The sequence below is a fragment of the Schistocerca nitens genome, chromosome 3 (assembly GCF_023898315.1).
Source record: "Schistocerca nitens isolate TAMUIC-IGC-003100 chromosome 3, iqSchNite1.1, whole genome shotgun sequence".
NCBI classification, from domain to species: Eukaryota; Metazoa; Arthropoda; class Insecta; order Orthoptera; family Acrididae; genus Schistocerca; species Schistocerca nitens.
Genome location: NC_064616.1, coordinates 620,592,963 through 620,619,475, shown reverse-complemented (window position 1 = coordinate 620,619,475; position 26,513 = coordinate 620,592,963). Strand labels below are relative to the sequence as shown.

Below are 26,513 nucleotides of genomic sequence, written 5' to 3'. Positions count from 1 at the left end.
AGAATGCGGGGGAGGAGCTTATGAGATGCCACAACTCAGCCAAGTGGTGGAAAAAACCACAACAATTCCACTGGAGAATCATGCTATCAGTATACTATGAGGGTGTAAAGGGACCAAGGAGGCAGGTTATGTACCAGTGTCATATGTCATCACTGGTTCAAAGGTGATGTTATGAACACAAACAGGACATGAGAAAAGTTGTGTAGTGAGATCTGGAGTCTCAGGACCACCAGGATCATTGCCATGGACACAGAACCAGAACATGAGGGATTCAGTGGCATGGGGGCCACTGGAATTTCCTTTATCTTGCAAGACTTCTTCTTGTCTTTCTCTTCTTTAGGGAGGCTGGGTGACTGGGAGGGCTTCCCTGAATTAGTTTCGGGGACTGAAGAAGACTGTTAAGCCCTACAACCAGCAGCCCTGGTTGGTGGGGGCCTATTGTTACCAAAGTGGGTGTGGTGGAAGCAGCAGGAGGAGAGCTCCCAACCATCAGGGGGCAGGCATGGTCTAGCAGCCCTGACAGCTTGCTGTAGGATGCATAATGGAAGGGAGTATTGTTGGCAGAGAGAGATGTCATCATACCTGTAACATATGACACTGTCACGCATGCAAGATGTAAACGCTCATACTTATTCTTGGCTTCTTGGTATGTTAGTCTGTCAAGAGTCTTATATTTTTGTATTTTTTCTCTCCCTGAAAGACAGTGCAGTCTGGTGAGCAGGGAGAATGTTGCTCCCAAATGTTGATGCAGATGGGAGAGGAGCACAAGAAACATCTGCGTGCACATACGTCAGCGATGCCTACAGACTGGGCTAGCGTCACAATGTGAAGATATGTGCCCAAATTTCATACATTTGAAGCATTGCACGAGGGGGTGGGAGGGGAGAGACATACAGTTTAACCTTACTTCAGTATACCATCACATCACCTTGACCTTTTCATGCAACAAATCACCCTCAAAGGCCAAGATGAAGGCCACTATAGCAACCTATAGCCCTTTGGCTGCCTAGAACAGACAAGGAGCACACCCTGTTGCTCAAAGTTGGCGCGTAACTCATCATCAGAATGCAAAAGTTCACAATGGAAAATGAGGCCTTGAACCATGTTTAGACTATTATGAGGAGTGGCGGTCACCAGAATATTCCCCAGCTTGTCACAAGCAAGCAATACCAGTGACTGGGCAGGGGATGCTGTTTTAATCAAAACTGACCCACTCTTCATTTCAGAGATCACTGAAACTTTGCTAAACTTGTCCCCTATAGTCTCTACAAAGAATAAAGTCTTTATGGCCAAAATAATCCCCATCTGTCCTTGTACAAACCAGGTATTCGGGGAGTATCTCTCTGCTTGTCCCTTGGCATAGCCATGGAAGGAAATGTTTTGGGGTCATACACCTCTGTGTTGAATGAGTTCTTTCTTTCTGAAGAGACTGGTGGGGCCATGTAACCAACGGTGGGAGAAAGCTTCATCCACCTCATATTCAAGTCATCTGTCATTGTGCCACGCACTCCGAACAGGGGCTCTCCCCATGGGCACCACCCAGACTCAGCATTGGCTATCCAGCCACTACTCAGTTTATCAGAGTCCCCGTGGCCCAGTATGGGCACATACTCCTTGCCATACATGGGGAAGTTTCAACTCAGGCACCAACAGTGCAATCGCTAACAATGGGGACCATGTATTTATTATTGTAAAGGTGTTGAGAGTGCTGGAAGTGAAATGGAAAACCAGGATCCTAAATCATGTACCAGGTCCAAGGGGGGTCTAGGCCAGAAAGATCATCTGAGGTAAAAGCAGGGGGGAAAGGCATAGTGGAAGTATAGGCTTGCAGCACAGAAAGGGAAGTAGATATTCAAAGGCTGGGGACCCATGGTAGCCAAGCACGTACTCTCAAAAGACTTGTGAGCTGCATGGAAGGTGCAATAACTGCATACATACCTTCATTGTTCATTTCATTTATGCACCTGGTATATTTTTATGCACTTGCTTACCCTTTCGTTTCGCACATTGTGCTTTCCATATACATGGCATGTTGTTAATCCGTCTTATCATTTGAATCTTCCTTTTGTCCATTTCCCCTTCTCTTACATTTATTGTAACAAAATTTGAAAAATAAATTGTGATGTTTGGTACACTGCTCTAAGGTGATATGGAGCAAATTGTTTTTTAATGTGTCAAGCATTACAATGGTCCATGTTGTGTGTAATTTTGTATAATCTATAAAAATAGTATTCCCTTTTGTCCAGCAGTCCCACTTCCATTTTTTGTTTACCACATATCTGTATGATGCCCATTCATTTTAGCTGTAATCTTTTTGTATTTTTACCATTTTTTATTTATACAGTGTTTTGTTTTTACAGCCTCTTTTTACCTTAAATTTGCCTTTTATGCCTTTCGAAGATGACTTACTCAAACATACAATAGTTCTAGTACGTTTTTCTGGGTTCTATTTTAAAAATTGTTGAGTATTTATTCTTTTTAATCTTATTTTAATTATTATCATGATTGTTTCTTCATACTTTCATTAGTCACTGGTAGTGACACTTCACTCATGTACTTACTCTATCTGGAGATCATTTCTGTTAACTTGCTAGCTTGTAATGCACTTGCCACTCAATTGTGCTCTGGAATGGTTAGGTCACACGACACAGAATTGTGTATGAAGAATTCCACCTTTCTTCTATGTTCATAGGTTTGCCTTGTATGCTTTAAAATTTTTTTTGGTAATTATGATTCAGAAAATCTTTATAACTCATTCACTTATGACTCTTGTAATCTATTGGCACTGTTCTGATGATGAGTTCGTCTCAAAACTTGTCTAAATGTGAATTACTGAACACCAAGTGAAAAATTTTTTCTAGCAACCTAATAAACATTGTTAAATATTTTATGAAACATATTTATTACTTGCAGAAAAACAGTGCACATTCCTATGACACAAAAAACTTTTTAATAATGTTATTTGTTCACATAAATTTTCAATTTCTGCATCAACACTCTTGTCAGAACATTTATTTATGATAATATAAGCATTTAAAAGGTTAACACAATGTTCTGAAAAAATCTCCCCACTTCTGTTGACAAATTAATCCACAACAAACAGTGAGACTTGCATTCTGCATGAGTCCTCGCATAAAGTTGTATCTAAATGGCATACCAGACTGTCCAAGAATCACACCACTCCCTAAGAGTTGCTCGCAATAACTACCTCTTAAGAAAATCTCAATGTTCACAGGTAACATTCAAAATTACATGAAATGGTTCTTTAAATATTTGAGAAAATATTTGCACATATTCGTTGTCATGGAACTGACATTTTGAAAATTCTTTTTTTTTCCAGCAATGCCATTTCTTTTAAAACTGTTGCTACCACATATCTCAGATGATGGAATTTTGATACTGAAATTTCAAACTGCTTTTTCTCACTGTTAGACATTGAAATATCAAGGGTTACTGATGGCTCAAGCACACGTGATGAATAACTGAAACAACGAGATATACTGAATTAACATTAATGTGCTCCAAGTAACAATTAATTAACATCATTTCTCATACTGTTAAACATACCATGATGCAATAGTTATGTTAATTCTCCAATCAACAGATATCAGCTTTGGCAGTATGTTACGTTTTGATGCAATGCCACTGAGAATGGCTGCTCTGGGTCCTGTTAAAACACTGACCAAGTCTTGTGCAGATGCATTAGGAAATCTGCAAAAAAGGGGATTTGATTTTTTTAGAACACATCAGATAAAATCAATAATACTGTGTTGATATTAAAATACCTCATTTAAGCTACCAAACTTTTCATACTGGTAAAATTGAAGTATGAATGTATGTTTGTTTTGCATTATACAAAAACATTCAATATTACTTCCCCACATCATAACTAATCTGAAGTCTCCAAGAAACAATTGAAAATCATATTTGTCAGCATGTTTAGTATGGAAAAAATTTAACATTCGTAGAACATCTAAAAAATGGGAAGAATTCAACAGGATATGGAAGACCACTTCTAAAATAATCCGTAAAGGAAAAAGAGGTTATGGAAAGAACAGACGGAAAAAGAGATGAAAGAGGACATCAATGAAAACAACACACACAATTGCTATAGAACATTTAGAGAAAATATGACAGGATATCAGCCACCAAGCTTATGCTTCAAAAGACAAGAGGGACACTGAAGACAAATCTGAAAAAGAACTTGAAATACTAGCACTATACTTCGACACATCTAAAATATGATAAACTGATGCACATTCTACAGTTTGAGAAGCCAGAACCTAACCTTGATTTCAAGCCGCCAACACACAAGGAGATCGTGAAAATAATAAAATCATTGGAAAATAACAGAGCACCTGGAGAATATGGACTGACTGTGGAAATTTGGAAATTCGACTACAAAAACATCACACCCAAAATACACAGAATCATAAAAAACATCTTGGAAACAGAAAAGGTACCAGAAGAAAGGAAGTCAGTGCTAATACATGCCCTCCACAAGAAAGGAAACAAAACAGACCCTTTTAATTACAGAGGAATTTCACTACTGCCTGTGACATACAAAATTATCCAAAGCCCTGTTAAATCAACTAGAGCCTCAAATAGATACTGAACGATATGGTGCAATGGTTAGCACACTGGACTTGCATTCGCTAGGATGACGGTTCAAACCACTGTCCAGCCATCCAGAGTTAGGTTTTCCGTGATTTCCCTAAATAACTCCAAGCAAATGATGGGACGGTTCCTTTGAAAAGACATGGCCGACTTCCTTCCCCATCCTTCCCTAATCCAATGGTACCGATGACCTCACTGTTTGGTCCCCTCCCTCAAATTAACCAACCAACCTCAAATAGATTGACAGGTAGGAGAACACCAAGGATGGTTCATAAAGGGAAGATCAAGCAGTGAACATATCTGGTGTTCGAGAACAGTATTAACAACAAGGAAGTCCAGGAACACCACAATGACATTTGTTGACCTCAAAAAGGCCTACAGTGCCATAGACAGAGAAGCAAATTTCAACAGTCTAGAAGAAATGAAGGTGGACAACAAGACCAGAAAACTAATCCCTGAAACATTAACAAACACAACATCCAAAGTGGGTTTATGGGAGAGATCTCTGAACCACTTGAAATCAAGACAGTGGTGAGGCAGTATGCTCTGTTTTGGAGAAAATATTCATGACATGGAACACAGTATTCAATGGGGTAAACATGAGAAGATACAAGGACAGAACTGTCAACATAAAATGTCTAGCCTTTGCCAATGATGTAGCTCATAACAAATAACAGAAAAGAAGCCAAAGAAGCTCTAGAGACATGACATAAAATCTCAGCCAAAACAGGACTACAAATCTCGTACGAAAAAAAAAGCAGTACATGGACACAAAATCAACACCCACTGGTAAAGCAAATAGAAAGTTTCAAATATCTGGGAGAGATTATACAGAAAACAAGACTGAACTCAACACCCAATGAAGAACGGATCACAAAATTAAAAAAAAGCATATGGACTTACACGGAACCATTACAACAAAAGAAGTATTACCATCAATGACACTATAGTACAGTAGTCTTACCACAAACCTTGTATGCCTCAAGTAATCAAGGGAATAACTAAAATAAAGGAGATGGGAAAACAAGAGAGGAAAATACTGACAAAGATCTACAGGTTGATTCAGAAAGAGGGGATCTGAATAAAGAGACTGACAAAAGAACTGTATAAATAGACGATTACAAACATCAGGAAAAGAAGGGCAAAGTTCTACAGACACATACATAGGATGAATGAAAATAGAGTGACCACCAGAATTTTTAACATAGTGACAACTCACAAAGTGGAAACCAACTGGGTAAACGAAACCATGTAAGACCTCAAGAAACTGAACATCTTCACAGAAAACCTGACAGACAGAGAGAAAAAAAAATCAGAAAACAAGATTTCAACAAACACCCCATGAGAAGAAAACAGGAAAAAAGTGGACAGAAGAGAGGGAGGACAAAAACAGTGAATATATGAGAGGTTTTTTTTGGGGGGGGGGGGGGGGGGGAAGACAGAAAAAGTGAAATGAAAACTGATTGTCTTTTAGTGCTCTCCTTAAAGGGAAATTGATGATATGATAATAATAATAATAATAATAATAATAAAGGAAACTAAATGAATAAGAAGGGTTCCTTTGCAGAAACACATTTCTAATTTCAAAATTCCCATGACTCCTCGTAAGAGGACTTTTTTTCACGGTATTTCCTAATGACAACCATAAATAAGGTATTGTGGTACAATTATCGTACCCCATAAGTTTTCTTACTAATGGTATGTTCATGAGGACTGACTAGTATCTCAAACTCTATTGATAGACCACATTGGTTGTCCACAGGAGGAAGTGCTTGAATGTAATAATTTGGCTCCATAGCTTCCCTAAAAACTGCTAGGGAGATACACCTCAACCATGGCAACATGCTTGCATTCCTCAGTAGGCCTCATACAATTTGTGCACATAGTTCCAGAGGTTGTCCACTAACTAGTGTTCCACGTTAACATTCACCTCTTCACCACTTTGCAGTTTCTCTAATGGCCAAGTTTACTTCCTCTCTGTAGAGGTTTCTATCATCACCGCCACCATAACCACCACTGGAACCAGACCTTGCATGAACACTGTGTCACTAAATACAACCCCAACCACTGCCATCTTAACTCCCTGAGGTGACAATAGCATCACATAGGTCCGTTCTCTCCCCAGAAATGCATTTCTTATTTAACGATTATTCTTCTTCCACTTGGACCATCTTTCAACTATTCAACAAATAAAAAAAATCATGAAAATTCTTTTGGTTGTAAAAACATTTCAGTTATAGAATGATTGAAGAAGACACCTGCTGTAGCAATCAGCACATTTAATGCGATTTTGGAATTGAATTGGTGGCAAACCATAAGCTCTTTAAGAGTTTTCCCATATGATTTGGAGTTAGTGGCTATCACACCTTATCCAAGCATTAGTATCAGCAATTTATTCAACCAAGGATCATTTTACAAGGCTCACTGTTTGAAGCTAAATCAAAATACGTTGAATATATTTCATTCTGATAGGTCAAAACCGATGTTCAGCAGAGTAATTTGTGACAGAATGTGGAATGTGTGTGTATCAATTTTACCCAGGGGTGGGGGGTGGGGGGAAAGGAAAAAAAAAACAAATGATCTGAATTTTTTCCTTATGTTTCTCTGTGAAAACAAATGAATAAACCAAGGAGTGAGGGCAAAATGAAACTGCTCCTTTTACAGTAAGTGGGCACTAATCCACAAGCAAACTTTAAGAAGGTAGGAGAGTAACTACGTATTATCATACTGGCACACAGCCGAACAAAAACTAGATAATATCTGAAGTTTTCACTAACACTGTATGGACTTTTCTGAGCTATCAGAAGAGGTACCAATACCAATTACGGAAAAAGCATTATCTGTGAATAAGAAACTTAAGTTTTAGTTATCAAACAATGTTTTATTCCTTACCTTAGGTCTTTCAATTCATCTTTCAATGTTTCTGGTTTTACTGCAGATGATTGATGATAAAAAAACATCTTCATCACAGAAAGAACTAATGCATACAGCTCACAGAGTTCATCACATGTTACTGTTTTTATCTGGACTTTAGTGAGTGCTCCTTCCTGAATCGGCTTCCCTTCAAGTGAACGTACTGCTACTGAAATGGGAAGATAATTAGCTAACACTGAATAAACAACAAAATTGCAGATGAAGATGAGGATAAACATGTAAGGACAAGATGAATCAAATTGGCAACTCTATTAAACAGAACACACCCTTTCATAGGAAGTGTCTGATAGTGAAATCAAAGATACATTGGGGTTAATTTTTATAACATAGTAGAATCTGCACACAGCACACAATTGTGGACACTTTAATACTACATTTCACAGTGGGCCTACTCAACAGTGGAGACAAATCAGTCAGAACACCAGCAACGTGCACTATGCTATTTATTTAACTTTATCCATACGAGCAGTGTCCATGAAACAAAATCATGAAAAAAATCATTACATGTCTATAACCTTAAAGGAAAAAATATCAAATCCCTGAACTATAGTCTGACAAAATATTGTTGTTGTTGTTATTATTATTATTATTATTATTTCTTTCCTTTCTCAGACCTTAGGTCTGGTTCGAAATGAAAGTGACGCGGACCTTGATCAAGCGTGACTTCCTTTTAACTGTACAGTATATGTTACATTGCATTTAGGAACTTTCGGGTAATTGAACATGTATCAATAATTACGGATTTCTGCAGTTGTATATATATGTTTGGATGTAGCTGTATTGCATTGATGTACTGGTGGATATTGTGTGGTATGACTCCTGTAGTTGATAGTATAATTGGTATAATGTCAACTTTATCTTGATGCCACATGTCCTTGACTTCCTCAGCCAGTTGGATGTATTTTTCAATTTTTTCTCCTGTTTTCTTTTGTATATTTGTTGTATTGGGTATGGATATTTCGATTAGTTGTGTTAATTTCTTCTTTTTATTGGTGAGTATGATGTCAGGTTTGTTATGTGGCGTTGTTTTATCTGTTATAATGGTTCTGTTCCAGTATAATTTGTATTCATCATTCTCCTGTACATTTTGTGGTGCATACTTGTATGTGGGAACGTGTTGTTTTATAAGTTTATGTTGTAAGGCAAGCTGTTGATGAATTATTTTTGCAAAATTGTCATGTCTTCTGGGGTATTCTGTATTTGCTAGTATTGTACATCCACTTGTGATGTGATCTACTGTTTCTATTTGTTGTTTGCAAAGTCTGCATTTATCTGTTGTGGTATTGGGATCTTTAATAATATGCTTGCTGTAATACCTGGTGTTTATTGTTTGATCCTGTATTGCAATCATGAATCCTTCCGTCTCACTGTATATATTGCCTTTTCTTAGCCATGTGTTGGATGCGTCTTGATCGATGTGTGGCTGTGTTAGATGATATGGGTGCTTGCCATGTAGTGTTTTCTTTTTCCAATTTACTTTCTTCGTATCTGTTGATGTTATGTGATCTAAAGGGTTGTAGAAGTGGTTATGAAATTGCAGTGGTGTAACAGATGTATTTATATGAGTGATTGCTTTGTGTATTTTGCTAGTTTCTGCTCGTTCTAGAAATAATTTTCTTAAATTGTCTACCTGTCCATAATGTAGGTTTTTTATGTCGATAAATCCCCTTCCTCCTTCCTTTGTGCTTAATGTGAATCTTTCTGTTGCTGAATGTATGTGATGTATTCTATATTTGTGGCATTGTGATCGTGTAAGTGTATTGAGTGCTTCTAGGTCTGTGTTACTCCATTTCACTACTCCAAATGAGTAGGTCAATATTGGTATAGCATAGGTATTTATAGCTTTTGTCTTGTTTCTTGCTGTCAATTCTGTTTTCAGTATTTTTGTTAGTCTTTGTCTATATTTTTCTTTTAGTTCTTTAATATTTGTATTATCTATTCCTATTTTTTGTCTGTATCCTAGATATTTATAGGCATCTGTTTTTTCCATCGCTTCTATGCAGTCACTGTGGTTATCCAATATGTAATCTTCTTGTTTAGTGTGTTTTCCCTTAACTATGCTATTTTTCTTACATTTGTCTGTTCCAAAAGCCATATTTATATCATTGCTGAATACTTCTGTTATCTTTAGTAATCTGTTGAGTTGTTGATTTGTTGCTGCCAGTAGTTTTAGATCATCCATGTATAGCAAATGTGTGATTTTGTGTGGGTATGTTCCAGTGATATTGTATCCATAATTTGTATTATTTAGCATGTTGGATAGTGGGTTCAGAGCAAGGCATAACCAGAAAGGACTTAATGAATCTCCTTGGTATATTCCACGCTTAATCTGTATTGGCTGTGATGTGATATTATTTGAATTTGTTTGGATATTAAGTGTGGTTTTCCAATTTTTCATTACTATGTTTAGGAACTGTATCAATTTAGGATCTACTTTGTATATTTCCAATATTTGTAGTAACCATGAGTGGGGTACACTATCAAAAGCTTTTTGGTAATCAATGTATGCGTAGTGTAGCGACCTTTGTTTAGTTTTAACTTGATATGTCACCTCTGCATCTATTATCAGTTGCTCTTTACATCCTCATGCTCCTTTGCAACAGCCTTTTTGTTCTTCATTTATAATTTTGTTCTGTGTTGTATGTGTCATTAATTTCTGTGTAATGACTGAAGTTAATATTTTGTATATTGTTGGTAGGCATGTTATGGGGCGATATTTAGCTGGGTTTGGTGTGTGTGCTTGATCTTTAGGTTTCAGATAAGTTATTCCATGTGTAAGTGTATCAGGGAATGTGTATGGGTCTGCAATGTAACTGTTAAATAATTTAGTTAGATGTGAATGTGTTGAGGTGAACTTCTTTAGCCAGAAATTTGCTATTTTATCTTTTCCAGGGGCTTTCCAATTGTGAGTAGAATTAATAGCTTGGGTGACTTCACGTTGCAAAATTATCACTTCAGGCATTTGTGGTATCATCTTGTATGTGTCTGTTTCTGCTTGTATCCAGCGTGCATGCCTGTTATGTTGTACCGGGTTTGATCATATGTTGCTCCAGAAGTGTTCCATGTCTGTTATGTTTGGTGGATTGTCTATTTTAATGTGTGTGTTATCTATTGTCTGGTAAAATTTCTTTTGGTTTGCGTTGAATGTTTGGTTTTGTTTCCTTCTATTTTCACTTTTTTTGTATCTCCTAAGTCGTTTGGCCAATGCTTGTAATTTCTGCTTCTTCTCATCTAATTGCTCTATCGCTTCTTCTTGTGAGATTTTACCTAACCTTTTTCGTTTTTTTTCTGACATTTCATTTCTTATAAATTGTGTTAGCTGTCCGACGTCCTTTCTCAGTTTTTCTATTCTGATCTGTAGCCTGTGTTGCCATGCTGGTTTTGTGGGTTTCTTCTGTGTGTTGGTTGGTTCTGATCTCTGCCTAGTGTGTATATTTAGTGTAGTGAGTGCTCCTATATAAACCAGTAGTTGTAACTCTTCCATAGTTGTATATTCATTTATTTTGTTGTGTATGATTGTTTTGATAGTTTTTATTGTTGTTTCGACTTGTGGGTTACTTGGCAGTCTATGCAAGAATGGTCTGATGTCCGTATTTGTGTCTTTGTATTCTATATATGTCAGCTGAAATTTTTCTTTTATATCTAACATGTGTGTCACTTCGTGTTCTATTTGTGCTTGTTCTGGTGGCTGTCTTAAGATTTCGTTTTCCTCTGATTGTTTAATTGATGTGTGTTGTTCTTTGTTTGTTTGCTCTGGGATGTTTGAGTCCATTACTGTATTTTCTTCTTCTTCTGATTGCACATTATTTTGTTCCAGTATTTGTTGTACTTGTTGTTTGATGTTTTCTAATTCTGACTGGGGTATCCTGTTATTTTTTATTATTACACGGATCTGATCAGCTAGTCGTTGTTCTGTTAAAAATTTTAATTCTGGGTATCTGGTACTAAATGTTGTGTATACTTGTGATCTGTATCCAGTTGTGTTGGTTCCTAGGTTTGTTGCTTGGTAATAACAGAACATGAGGTGTCGATTAACTTCATCTGACCATCTCATCCTCTGCCTTTGTTTTCCTTCTAGGGTGGTTGTAGGAAGCATATCCTGCAAAACACCTCTATTTGGATTTAAATCATTTTCCAGTTGGCTAGCAGTGTCGTTACCATTGTGGGCGGGCATAGGGTTCAAGCGTCGTCCCCGACCATGACGGCGCTTGTCCGAGGATTCTTTAGTTCTGTCCTGAACCAACTCATCACACTAAAAGGGGGGTTAGCCCTATTAGTGGTTTGTTCTTTTCGTCGCCTTTTACAACTGGCAGAACATACCGGAGGCCTATCCTTTTCCCGGGCCCCCATGGGGATTATTATTATTATTATTATTATTATTATTATTATTATTATTATTTGTGGTGGTGGTAATGATTAGGATTTTATTATTCTAATATTATATTACAATTATAATTGTAACAGGAATAGTAATAAACAATGAACAAAATAATTGACTCATTTTTACAAACAAAGATTTATGTGGGTAAGACGTCTGCCACAGTATCTAAGTAGGAATCAAATACAGGTTTCATTGCCCCATTAGTAGCAGACTAATCATTGGCTTTTATTGTGTAAGGATGGGAATGAAACCTCCCATGACATTTTCGAAGAAAACATCCCAGTATTTACCTTATGTCATTTAGGAAAGTTATGGAAATTTAAGTCTGCGAGGGGATTTCAAAACTCAAGTTCCACATTATTACAACATGCTAAGTAACTTTTACTGAATACTTGAAAGAGTGACACTACTTCTTGACGCAGTCACCAAAGCTCTGTAAACACCATTCAGAATATTTTATTAATGATTCAATTCCCCTATGACAGAAATCTATTCCCTGGTCTCTCCCCCCCCCCCCCCCCCCCCCAAATGTTGGAAATCGCACGGTGCAAGATCTGGATTTCCCAGTCAGCATCACCCCCACCTCTGTGGCCTTTGTCAAGAATTCTTGACATCATTTCACTACGTCTGGGTGCTACATTGCATTTGGTCCACATATGCCACTACCAGAATTTTGCAGTGAATTTGGGTGCAATTTAGATGTTTTATCCACAAGAATCGTACTGTCACATGTACTTAAACTTCGGAGTGTGTTTCCAGCTGCCATGCCCTTTCACTCCTGCACTGTGCTGCAGCTGTTGTCTGTATCCCAGCAAATCTGTATATGCAGGAAATTCAACACGTACTCTCTTTCAACAATGGTCATAGTATGACTTCCTGAAGTCCCTATTTACATCCCAGGATGAGGACTTGAACCCTCCTAAACAGAACTCCAATGCCTTAATACACTGTGCTCCTAGCTCTGTTCAGTAAAACTGTAACAGCAACTGCCTAGAATGATAAATACAAATCAGGATGTCTGGATATGGTAAATTGATGAAATGAATCAAAAAGTAGCAAAAAATTCAATTAGGTTTACACACACACTTTTCTCCTATTATGTACTTGTTACACTCAGTATATAATCAGCACAACAAAACCAAGCAGACCTGAAGTACTCATGTACAACATAAACAGTATTTTCCTACTCTTCTTTTCATTTATCTGAGTTGCTATTAACATACTGCAGATGGCATACATGAAGTAGTCCTCCATGTACTAGAATAGTTTGGGTCAACTTTGAGCTATAATATAATAATGTCATGCTGTGTGACAATACAAGTGCATGAACAGAAAGAGAAAAACCACTGACTATATTTGTTTTTCATCTATACTGTTTTTTTTCTTTCTTTCTTTCTTTCTCTCTTTCTCTCTGAGTATAGGTTGTCGTGACAGGTTGATCTGTTACATAACCTGAGGTTTAGGTTAGGCTGAAAGGTCAGCTTGGTTGTGAGTTAGTATTGTGACATCAAAGGTTCCAGTTGAACATCAAAATATTGTAGAATATATCATGGGATAAACACACGTACAGAATGCAGATGTAAGTATATTGCTGGTTCTGACTACTGAAAAATTTCCAAATGTACAAGTAATAGCAGAGTGCTGTAACAGCGTGGACATAAAGGGCACACTTCTGAAGCCAGTTATAATGGTATATCTAGAATAGCTTAGTGTGGGCTAGGATTCTGTGCTGAGGGAGGATGTGTTGTGCAGCTGTAGAAACAGCGATTGTGGCTACAATGGCTTCTTTATTGAGGCTTATTTACAGTCATTTGATCGGCGGCACAGAGAATATCACGGTGTTTCCCCAGCGTGATGGCCTCCAGCTGCTGAGTGCGAGTGCTGCGGCTGCCTGCCCCCACCGCTGCTGCCTCCTCATTGCCAGGCTCCCATATTTCCCACCCAAAGACGGAGGTAGCAGCATCTGTACCATTGGAACAAAGATGAACAGCTCAGGGTCTATGGCACATAACTGCCCAGCTGTTCAATAACGAGGAGCTGGTTTGTGCATCCTTAAATACTGGTGCCCCTCCTGATTTCACAGTAATGGTGGTGTTAGTGTGTCATGCCAAATAGTACGGAATGGGGCTATGACCCAGTTGTCGTAATCGTGCTGCAATACTCCCGGCAGGGCGGCCTGTCATCACAGACACATTGCAAACCTGCTGATCACTAATTTTGGCAGTGGCCCAATTTTGTCATGCCGCTGGACTGCTGGTTCTAAGTCTCATTTATAACTTTATTCTTTACATTTCCTCCCTTCTACAAAGAAAATTCACCCTCAAATTTTGCTGAAACAGAGACATTGGTTTATTTACAATTATTTAAATTTCACATTTCCATTCATGGTGTCACTTTGTCCTTAGCACAATGTAAATCTGTCTGGCTGCACTAGAATTTGGCTCTAACAGAGGTCTTTGTTATGGTTCACTTCGTCTCTCAAAGAAGTGGGCGCCACTGACTAGTCTGAACCAATAAGTTGGAGGTTACCACAGATAGGATTTGGGCTAATTCTTGCTTGAATTGGTTATTTACGATTCCTATTACCATGAAAATCAGAGGCAGCTGAGGTTGAGGATCCTCTTTCTGGTATTCACTGTGGTACTTTTTCACATGCTTTACGATGTGTTCCACTGACATGCCGCCATGCTGAGTGGCTAACATTCGATCTAGGGAGGCGAGCAAGGTAGGGTCTAATGTGTTATTCAGGAAGCTTAGGTTTTCTATGAGTAAAATTTCAAGAGGCAATTTGGGTACGTAAATTAATTTGTGGGTTATATCTAGGGTGGTTGTTGGGTAGCAGTAAGGTCGGTCCCACCATGACCCAATGGATGTCACTGATCACCAACCCTGACCATTTAGTTCTATTCACTGTGTGCCACTCTGTTGACCTTGCTCGTAACAAGTATAGATAATGACTATTTGGTTTCCTAATGAGTAAACCCATTGTAATCTGACTCTTTGTAAAAACTGTTTCGTCTGCAGAAGAACTGTGAGAATGGAACAACAAAAATTCACATGAACTCTGAACAGTATGTATCTGTTTTGCAGGGCAGATGGTGATTGGCCTGGTTCAGCAGTGTAGTAATTCCTGTATGGAGAGCAGGGCATGTAATTGTCTGTTCAATGCCACTAGTAGTGTTTTATGCACTTTCAAATGTACAAATTTTTGTTGGGTTTTAGGTGAGACAGGGTATGCATGGCAAATGTAACACTCAAACCTACAGTTCTTACACATTACTGTTATCTGAACATGAATTTCAAAATGGGTGCTCACTTCTTTATTCTTAACTGTGGACATATGGTAGTATAATGATAGAAATTCTTCCCTTACTGATCTTACTAGTTCTAAGTGTTGTGAAAAGTTGTCACAAATGAACTGGGTTCTGAACAGGTGATGGTATGGTTACCGCACATGTAAAATACCAAACTTGAAATATATTTACAGTCAAAGTGAATACTCACCATTTCTGATACAACTTCTTTGGTGTGACTGAGTGTCTGATCATCAGCACATTTATATACATAGACAGAACCAGTCTAACACGTGTGCTGAAATAGACTGTCATTGGTAATACAACTATAAGCATTTTTCAATATAAACTCTTTCTCATAGCACTGTTCACAGACAAAAGTTCACAAACACAAACTTGGCCTCACAGATTAACTTGGATAGTCTAACTTGTTGTTTAACTCTGTTGTAGACAGACACAATATTCTTTTTGCTGCTTGCTTTGGACTAGGCATTGTCTGGAATGTAGCCTGGCATAGAACAGACATAATGTCTGTGTGTTGGTCTTTTTCAAGACAGCCTACAGACGGTTGTGCAGAGAACTTCTGTGGGCATGTCTTGCTATTTCCGTCTCATTGGTGTTGTCAGCGATGTTCTAATGACAAGCAGCATCTTTGTGGTGTTTTGTTTTGTTTTAGGGCACAAAAACAACTACGGTCATACACGCCCATGTCAGAACTGTAGAACACGAAGACAAAGGGGAGAGTTAACAATGGCCACACTTTAATTGCAAACAATGGAAGAGAAGACAGTTAAAAATAGAGACATGGAGAAAGGTCTATAAAATACACCATAGAGAAACAGAGGTCCTGAAATGAAAATTAAATGGCCTTCGCCATACTGCTATGATGGATAAAAAGTAATATGCTGTCGACAGCCCACAGGTCGATCGCTGAAATGGCTGATAACTCAGGCAGAAAACACAAACAATAATGTAATGGGTTAAAAAAGGGCTTTCCGTCAGGAAATGGTGGGCCATCATAGGTTGAGTGCAGCAAGTACAAAGTGGTGGGGCTAAAAAGATAGAGGCCAAATGATCTCCTCACAGCGAGGGGGCCGAGAGGAGGTGGTCAAAGCCACTGGGAGAGGCTTAATAACCTGGAGCTTGTTCCTGTGAAGAGATGACCAGTGGTGATGCCAGAGGGACACCACCTGCTGACAGACGGCAACACAGAGATCATCGGTGGGAATGTAAGAACTAGCGGGCTGAGGTACAAGTACTGTAGCCTTGGCAGCAACGTCAACAGCCTCGTTTTCTGTCAGACCGACGTGACCAAGAACCCACACAAACATCACAGTGGCTCCATCAAGAGTGAACAAGTGACAGCTTTCCTGGATCCATTGCACTGAGGGATGGGCGGTGTATGGCACACACAGGCTTTGAAGGGCCCTGAGAGTGTCTGAGCAGATAATGCAATTGAAAAGCCTGTGTTGCCAAATGCATTGCACGGCCTGATAGAGGACAAAAAGCTCTGCTGTAAATACTGAGCAGTGTTCCGGAAGCTGATACTGAAAAACATCAGTGCCAATGACAAAGGTACACTCGGCACCATGGTCAGTCCGAGAGCCATCAGTGTACATAAAAGTACTGTCGTGCAGCTCCGTGTGAAGGTCGTGAAACTGAAGGCGATAGAGGAAGGCTGGAGTAGTGTCCTTAGGAAGCGAATGAAGGACAAGGTGAAGCCCTTCAGGGTTCACACCCACTGGGAAAGTGGCAGGTAGCATGAAGTTAAGCTGGCAGAGCAAGAGCCGAAAGTGAACTCCAGGAGGTAACAGAGAAGAGATACGCGTCATAAAAGAAGGAGGCATAGGGTGGGTGGCCACGCAGGGCAGTCAAACGGCATGCATATTTGCTGAGGAGAAAGTCATGGCCGTAGGACAGCAGTAGTTCGACAGCTTCTGCATACAGACTCTCAACCAGGCTAGTGTAAAAGGTGCCAGTGGCTAAATGGATGCCACGATGGAGGATAGAGTATTGAGACCACATAAGAGGGTTGGATGTGCAAATGTTTAAATGAAACACTCATAGTCTAGTTTCAGACGGACAAGGGACCCATACAAACAGAGGGAGGGTGGTACGATCTGCTCCCCAGGAAGTACCACTGAGGACATGTAGGATACTGAGGGACCGCATACAGTGTGTGCCACGTAAAACACATGGGAGAACCAAGAAAGGTTCCTATCGAGCATGAGCCCTAGGAATTTCACAGTTTCATTGAATGGAAGAGCAACAGGCCCAAGGTGTGAAGACGGAGGAAGAAACCAATTGCGCCGTCAGAAATTCATACAAACAGTTTCATCAGTGGAAAAATGAAAGACATTGTCAATGCCCCATGAGTGAATGCAATCCATACATCACTGAAGACGCCACTCAATGAGCCAAGTCCATGGGGATCTGCAATAGATGGCAAAATCGTCAACGAAAAGAGAGCCGGAGATGATTGGCGGGAGAGGGGCCATGATAGGGTTAATGGCGATAGCAAAGAGGATGACACTCACGATGGAACTCGCACCATATTTCTGGATAAAGGTGTCTGACAAGGCAGAACCCACACATACTTTGAAAACTTGGTCTTTTAAAAATTCCTGTAGGAAATGGGGCAGGCAGCCATGGGAGCCTCACGTGTAAAGAGTATGGAGGATACCAGTCCTCCAGCAGGTGCTATAGGCTTTCTACAACTTGAAGAACATGAACACAGTTTGGAAAACCATTCATGACATGGGTGGACAAAGTGACGAGATGGTCAACTGCAGAATGCCGCTCTTGAAATCCACATTGTGCAGTGGTTAGTAAATTGCGAGACTTGAGCCACCATATCAGCCGGGCAAGTATCAAATATTCCATCATCTTGGAAACACTGCTAGAGAGAGAAATGGGGCAGTAGCTAGAAGGAAGGTGTTTGTCCTTACCGGACTTAGGTATGGGTATGACAGTGGCTTCACACCAGCGTCTGGGAAACATGGCCTCTGCTCAGATGTGGCTGTACATATGAAGCAGAAAGTGATTGCCTCTGAGAGAAAGCTGTTGCAATATCTGAATGTGAACATTGTCTGGCCCTGGGGTGGAGGGGCGGGATGAAGTGACAGCATGATGTAGCTTCCTCATAGCATTGTAACACTCACGATTCTGGGAAGAGAATGGTATTGCCCAAGCTGCCTCCACTTGTTTCCGATGGAGGAAGACTGGGTGATAGTGGGATGAGTTCGAAATGTCCGCATTGTGGCAGCCCAAGGTGTTGGAGATAGCAATAGGGTCCACTATGACACTGTTTGCTATTGTCAGGTCAGAAATTGGGGAATGGATCTTGGTCCCAGAGAGCTGCCGGAGGTTGGCCCACTTAATGGAAGAGGGAGTGGAACTGTTAGAAGAACAAGCGAATGAAATCCATCTAGCCTTTTTGCTATCCCGAAGAACACGATGACACTGCATGCAACTGTTTACAATGAGTGCAGTTTGACATCACAGGATGATGGTTAAAAAAGTGGAGAGCACATCTCCACGTGCAAATTGCATTGCGGCACGCACATCTCAGTCCACCAAGGGATGGGAACAGAGTGTGGTAAAGAGGAAGTGCAAGGAATGAAATGTTCTTCGACGGTAAGGATAATGTTTATACGTTGTTCCACCTGGTCATCGCAACTGGGGAAATGATGTCCATCGAAGGGTGCCGGGGACGAGTAAAGCCTCCAGTCAGTCATAGTAAGCTGCCATTTGGGTGTGCACGTAGATGGGGTAAGCGTCAGCAAACAAATAGCACACGGGAAAAGGTCGCTCAAGCATTTGTCAGAGAGAACAGACCACTCGAGACACTAGGCAAGCTGGGCAGTGCAGAAGGATACGTCCAAATGGGAATAGGTGTGGGAGGAGTCTTAAAGGAATGTAGGTGCTCCTGTGTTAAGGCAGAGGAGGTTAATTTGATTGAGAAGGTCAGCCAAGAGGGCACCTCTCGGACAGGTTCTGGGAGAAACCCAAAGGGGACGATATTCATTAAAGTCACCGAGCAGCAGAAACAGGTGAGATAGATACACAATAAGGTGGAGGAAGTCTGCCCTGGTGACATCGAATGACAGATGAATGTGAACGATACAAAGGGAAAAGTTCAAGTGAGGAAGGAAAAGGCAAACTGCAACAGCTTGAAGGTGGGTAGTCAGGGAGATGGGTTGACTATATAAACGTCATCCCATATGAGCAGCACCACAAACATTCCACTGAAGGAGTGCCATAATGAGGAAAGGGGAGGAGTGAAAAAATGAAGGCGTATCACCTCAGCAGTTGCTACAGGGCACAGAGGCTGGAGAATCCTGCTCCACGAGATCTACAGAGGCATCGGCACACTCCCTCTGTCGATCTGCAGAGTCCAGGGCAGAGAAATGGTCGGTTGTGCACTCCGGCGACACGGAGGTCAGCCGGGCAGGAGTATTGCATGGCGACACGGTCAATGAGGATCTCCGAGTCGGTGAAGGGGAAGACCATTTGTGTTTGTTTGACTTCTTGGAGCCTTTCTGGCTGTCAGAGGAAGACTGAGATGTTTGTTGGCTGGATGGACATAGGAAGTCTTCGTGGGAGTATTCTTTCTGTCCTTTCCAGCCTGCCAGTTGTGTAGCAGCTAACTTCGACCTGGATGGTGATTGTTTGGTTGCTTGTTGCATAGCTGGACAAGGAGATTGCGATGCTACCATGACAGTGGGCAATTTCACAACTCAGTGCTGAATTTGTGGTCGCATGTTTGTGTGGCCATGTCCTTCATGGGGCGAGATGTAACAAGAACAGTACAGTAAGTGCCAGATGGTAGAATGCAGGGTTTGTTACTAGCCAATGACTTGTGAGTGAGTGTGTAAGGCACTTTTTACTTTACCCGGATCTCCTGGACAGCCCACTCATTGAGTTACATGGGACAATCTCAGGAGGAGGCAGCACGGTCGGCATTGCAGTTGATACAGCAGGGAGAAGGAGGCGGACAATCGCCCTTGTGAGCATCCATATCATAGGTTACACATTTGGCAGGATGTTGACAGGACTCTTGAGTGTGGTTGTAATGATGACACTGGTAGCAGCACATTGGGTTCCGGATGTATGGTTGTACTGTGATAACTTCATCACCTGCTTTTATCTCTGATGAAAGCACCACTATCAAATGTGAGAAGAAGAATGCGTGTGGGCACTAAGGATGCATCTACTTTCTTCATCACCCGATGGACTGCAATGACACCCTGATCAGAGGTACATTTGGATTTCTGCCTCAGTCAGACCATCAAGCAGACTAGTGTAAATAACACCACGGGAAGAATTCAGAGTTCTATGAGCCTCGACACGAACAAGATAGCTGTGGAAAAGAGAAGTGGCAAGCAGTAGTTGTGCTTGAGAATCAGAAGTAGTCTCCAAAAGCAAAGTGCTATTGCATAAATGAGATCAGGATTTCACAGGGCCAGCCAGCAATTGCATCAACACCTTTCTGAATTAGAAATGGATTTACCGTTGCAAAGGACTGACCGTATTCAATACATGAAACCACAAGCAATTGTGGTACAGCTGGGAGGGTCTTTGTATCAGGAGTTTCATTCTGTTTACGTTTGATAGACTTTGACTGCAAAGATAATGATTTGCTCATTGCAAGAAAATCTCTTCAATGGTTAGATCTTTAAGTCCTAATAACCATTTGAGTGGTACATGATCAGTTACTACTTTAAAACATCATCCATATAAATACCATCAGAAATAAGTTATTTCAAATATTAATGCCAGCATTTGTTTCTGAGCTGTTGAATAACTCTTTCCCACCCTATTAAGCTACCTGGATGCTTATGTTATGGGGTGTTCGTATCCATATAATTATGACTCAAAACACAAACTAAAATGAAATTGTTGGTGTCACAAGGCATTACACACAGTTTCTGGTAATATGGAAAGGCAAGAACTGGACTAGAAAAAAATTTCCATTTTAGAAATGCTGCTTTACAGCCTGGTGAGCAAAGGAACTTCATCCCTTTCCTTAACAACAGTGTGATGAGTCTTTAATTTCAGTGTATTTTAGAACCAATTTTTATAAAAATCTGCAAGGCCTCAATATGATTGCAATTCCTTCATTTTAGTGGGTGCCAGGAAATTTTTACAGCATCAATAAGTCGTGGATCAGCTCTGACTCCATTTTGAGGCTAATGGTTAACTATGCTTTACATAAGCAACCAAAAACCTCAAATAAACATACTATATGATCCTGGATATTTTTGGACAACAATTACATCATCAAAATAGTTCATGCATTGCTCCAGATTTAATCATTCTACTACACCATCTAATAACAGCTGGAAAGTAGCTGGTGCACTTTTCAGCCCAAAATGCATGCAACAATATTGGCAATGACCAGATGGGGTTGAGCACACGGTCTTCGGACGATCTTGACGCACTATCTCCAGTTGATGGTATCCACTTTGTAGCTTCACAGTAGTGAAATACTGACAGTGGCCCAGATTATCTTTAAAGGCTCCTGTAACATTTGGCATCAGATAGGCAACTGATACTATTTGTTTTATTTAAGTAGTGGTAATCATAACAGAACCAGTATGCTTTCTGCTATCCGTCCCCCCCCCAACAACAACAAAACAACAACAACAACAACAACAGTGCTGACCTGGGGCTATTACTTGTTTCTTCAATCCCATCTTGAAGTTGTTGACTTATAAAGGCCTCTACAACACGCTCTAGGTAGTTTTATTTATTTCATTTTACATGTCTAGTTCAGTATGACCAAACTGAGGAGCAAATCTCCAAGGTCATGGAACGTGTAAGTACATGAAATTACAACATAAAAGCAACAACAGACAAAATAAAATGTTTATGAACCCAAAAAAGACAAGCCATAAGTTTATGTAAACACAATCAACAATATAACATGGGAATCAGCTTAATTATTCAAGGAACTCATCGACAGAACAGAAGGAGTGACCCATGAGGAAACTCTTCAGTTTCAGTTTGAAAGCACATGGATTACAGCTAAGATTTTTGAATTCTTATGGTAGATTATTGAAAACGGGTGCACCAGCATATTGCATGCCTTTCTGCACAAAAGTCAAGGAAGTGCAATCCAAATGCAGAATGGATTTCTGCCCAGTATTAACCAAGTGAAAGCTGCCCAAACCACCCACCTCTGATCCAAAAATATCCTTTGAGAATGGGAAGAGCTACTCCAAAATGTAATACCATACGTCATAAGCGAATGAAAATTACCAAACAAGACTACTTTTTGAATCAAATTATAACGTACTTCAGATACCACTGGAATAGTAAAAAGGGCAGCCTTATGTCTTTCAACAACAAGATCCTGAATGTGGGCTTTCCAGGACAGTTTACTATCATCTATCTGAACACCTAGAAATTTTAACTCTTCAGTTTCACTAATCATATGCCCATTCACTGAAATTAAAACATTGGGTTTTGTTGAATTGTGAGTTAGAAACTGTAAAAATTGAGTCTTACTGCGATTTAGTGTTAGTTTATTTTCTACATGCGATGAACTTATGTCTTGCACTGCGCTATTTGAAACAGTGCCAACATGGCACACAACATCCTTTACTACCACGCTAGTACGATCAGCAAACAGAAATATCTTAGAATCACCTATAATACTAGAGGGCGTATCATTTATATAAATGAGGAACAAGAGTCAGCCCAGCTCTTACCCCGGGGAATCCCCCCCACTTAACAGTGCCCCACTCAGATCCCACATCATAGCCATTCTCAACACTGTGGAGAATGACCTTCTACTGTTTGTTATTAAAGTAAGAGGTGAACCAATTGTGAGCTATTCCCCGCATTCCATAATGGTCCAGCTTCTGGAGCAATTTTTTGTGATCAACACAATCAAACACCTTAATTAAATCAAAAAAATATACCTAGCATTTGAAACTTACACCGTAATCTATCCGGTACCTCTGATAGAAAAAAGGGTATAGCATTTTCAATTGTTGCACCACTTTTAAATCCGTGAAGTAAATTTGATAGCAAATTATGCAAAATAAAATGATCAATTACTCTTACATACACAGCCTCTTCAATATCTTTGGCAAACACTGATGGCATAGAAATGGCTCTAAAATTGTCTACATTATCCCTTTCTCCCTTTTTATGAAGCAGTACATTACTGAGTAATTGTTCAGGAAACTGACTATTCTTAAAGGAAAAATTACAAATACTGCTAAGTACAGAGCTAACATGTGCAGCATAGTACTTCAATATTCTTCTAGGTACTCCATCATATCCATGAGAGTCCTTAGTCTTCAGTCATTTAATTACTGACTCAATTTCCCCCTTGTCTGTATGACAGAAGAGTATTTCAGAGATCAGTCTTGGAAAGGCATTTTCCAAGAGAACTATAGGGTTCCCTGTAGAAACAAAGTTTTTATTTAATTCACCAGCAATCCTCAGAAAATGATTGTTAAATACTGTACACATATCTGACTTATCAGTAACAGAAACATTTTTACTATGAACTGACTTTATATCTTTGACATTCTGCTGCTGACTAGACACTCCCTTCAAGACTGACCATAAGGTTTTAATTTTATCCTATGAATTAGCTATTCTATTTGCGTACAACATACTTAGTAACACAATATGGTTTCTTAAAAACCAGAGCTTCATCCCAGTGGAAAAATAATGTTGAGCTAGTAGTGTGTCAAGAAATGTACCAGGAGGATCAAACAACCCCATGTATTCCTCCCAAAGTATTTCCATGACATCCTAGTCCTGTCCCTCTATATGTGGTACTTTACTTCTTGGTGCAGTCAAGCTGACGGGCTGTTCATGTGTTGTGTAATTTGATGTGAAATGCTTGTCCAATGCATCTTCATCTAGTATTTATAAATTGGCTACCAGGGTACAACATGATAGCTGTACTTCTTCAGGACCAAAGTTATCAATACTGACAGGCACTACTTTGCTTCCATCACTGTCCCGTACGAAGCATAAACTAGCCATGCAAAACATTTCACATTATCCAAGTCTTCATTTTTAGACAAAAGGTTCAACAATACACAGAGAATTTACTTGCGGATCAGCTCCAATTTCAACACAGATTATCTTTTCAGTATATTTTGGTATGTTATTTACAATTTGACTTTAAAGGGCTTTTTATGCAATTTCATTGGCCTCCCCTGACCTAAGGGTGAACTTTGCAACAATAATGGATTTCTGGCCATAAAACCAAGAGTAAACAGTACACCATCCAGTTCTACTACACACCATTCCAAGTCCACTTCAGCGTGATGTGAAACCAGGAAAACTAACCCAAGAATGATTTCACGGCTACTGCTGACCATGGGAAGAACTGTTACATCAACCGAGAAGTTATCTTCCACCACTCGGAAACCTACTACCATTGAACCGAGTGACTACATAACCCCCATCCATGCCACTTAATTCCTAGTAGAGTGGATTTAATTTTACTTTAGCAATCTTACTTGCCACATACCTGAGATACAGTATCTAATAAAAATTTACATAACTTCCCTTTCACATAACCAGTCAGAAAAAAGTCTGACAGTGATCTCGCACTTGCGCTATCTCTTCCTGGGAGTATTGTACAGTGGACAATCCATCCCACTCCTTGTTTCACTGTGGGGTGTGAAGTTTGCCCTGTGATTGTCCTCTATGTCTCTGCAAGTTTCTATCATTACAATTCTGCTCAGAGTGTCCAAAACATCCAGCACTGTGGTTCTCTATGATGATGAATCATAAGTCCTGTATGACCACATCTAATACACTTAACATCTGTGTTGGTTGGTTGGTATAAAAGAGGGGTGAAGGGACCAAACAGCTAGGTCATCACCCCCTTGTTCCGAATAAAACAAAGTCACAAGGGTGAGAATAAAACAAGCAAGACTGACAACACAAAATGGAGAGAAAGGAAAATCACAAGAATGATGGAAGGGCAACAAACACTTAAATGGAAAAAAAGGGTGAGAAGACAACCACACAAACACAAGAAACAGGCAGAGGAGATTAAAATGACAAAACAGATTACCATGGCTGGCTGACCATGAGGATAAAAAGGAGAACCCAGCCACTCTGCAACACATTAAAACTTCCACCCTAAAAGTACAAGGGTGCAGGACACAGAGGGAGAAAGGACATGCACTAAAATTTAGATCAAATGATACAAACACCCTCACGAATAAAATGTAAAACTAAATCAGCCGATGAGGCATTGTCAGATAAAATTAGTGGCAACGAGTCCTATAACCAAAGAATTCATCACAGGGCAGTCAAAGTGGGACAGTGCACCAGAATACGAGCCACTGTCAACCAGGCGCTGCATCGACACTGAGGCGGGTATTCAGGGCACAGGAGGTAGCCGTGGGTCACCCAAGCGTGGCCAATGCTGAGCTGGCAGAGAACCACAGAGTCCCTGCGAGAGGCCCGTATGGAGGACTGCCACACATTCGTAGTCTCCTTAATGGCACACAGTTTGTTGTGCATACTGAGATTATGCCATTCCGCCTCCCAAAGCCGTAAAACCTCGCGACGTATAAACGAACACAGGTCAGTTATTGGAATACTGATCTCCATAAGTGGTTTCCGTGTAGCCTGTTTGGACAGCCTGTCAGCAAGTTCGTTGCCTGGGATTCCGACGTGTCCTAGGGTCCACACAAACACCACTGAAAGACCGGACTGTTCCAGGTCATAGATGGACACTTGGATGGTCACTACCAAAGGATGATGAGGGTAGCACTGGTCAATAGCTTGTAGGCTGCTCAAGGAGTCAGTACACAGAAAAAACGACTCCCCAGGGCATGAATGGATGTGCTCAAAAGCACGAGATATAGCCACCAGTTCTGCAGTGAAAACACTGCAGCCATCGGACAAGCAATGCTGTTCAATATGTCCTCCATGGAGATACGCGAAGCTGACGTGACCATCAGCCATCGAGCCGTCTGTGTAAATCACTTCATGGCCTTGGTACATGTCAAGAATCGTGATGAAGTGACAGCGGAGAGCCGTGGGGTGAACTGAGACCTTTTGGCCATGTGAAAGGTCCAGGTGAAGTCGTGGTCTAGGTGTACAATATCATGGAGGTGTACGCGTCTGGACTTTGAGTATACGTGGTAAAGCCAAGGACTCCAGTTTAGATAGAAGGGATCAGATGCAAACTGCAATTGTAAGCCCTGACCTGGGCCACCGATGCAGGAGATGAACCTCCGTGGGTGGGAAAAGGAGATGGTAATTCGGATGGGCAGGAGAACTATGAACATGTG

General features: G+C 40.3%; 1 protein-coding gene across 1 annotated transcript in view; it reads right to left on the bottom strand.

Annotated features, from left to right (window-relative positions):
• Nucleotides 1-2,883: 2,883 nt before the first annotated feature.
• Nucleotides 2,884-26,513, bottom strand: part of LOC126249684 (COMM domain-containing protein 5-like) — a 44,801-nt gene continuing 21,171 nt past the window's right edge. Inside the window, exons 2-4 of the mRNA XM_049951362.1 lie at nt 7,510-7,699; nt 3,568-3,711; nt 2,884-3,482 (exon numbers count right to left, since the gene is read on the bottom strand). Coding sequence (XP_049807319.1) covers nt 3,302-3,482; nt 3,568-3,711; nt 7,510-7,699 — 515 coding nt within the window. The 3' untranslated portion in view covers nt 2,884-3,301. The remainder of the gene's footprint in view (nt 3,483-3,567; nt 3,712-7,509; nt 7,700-26,513) is intronic.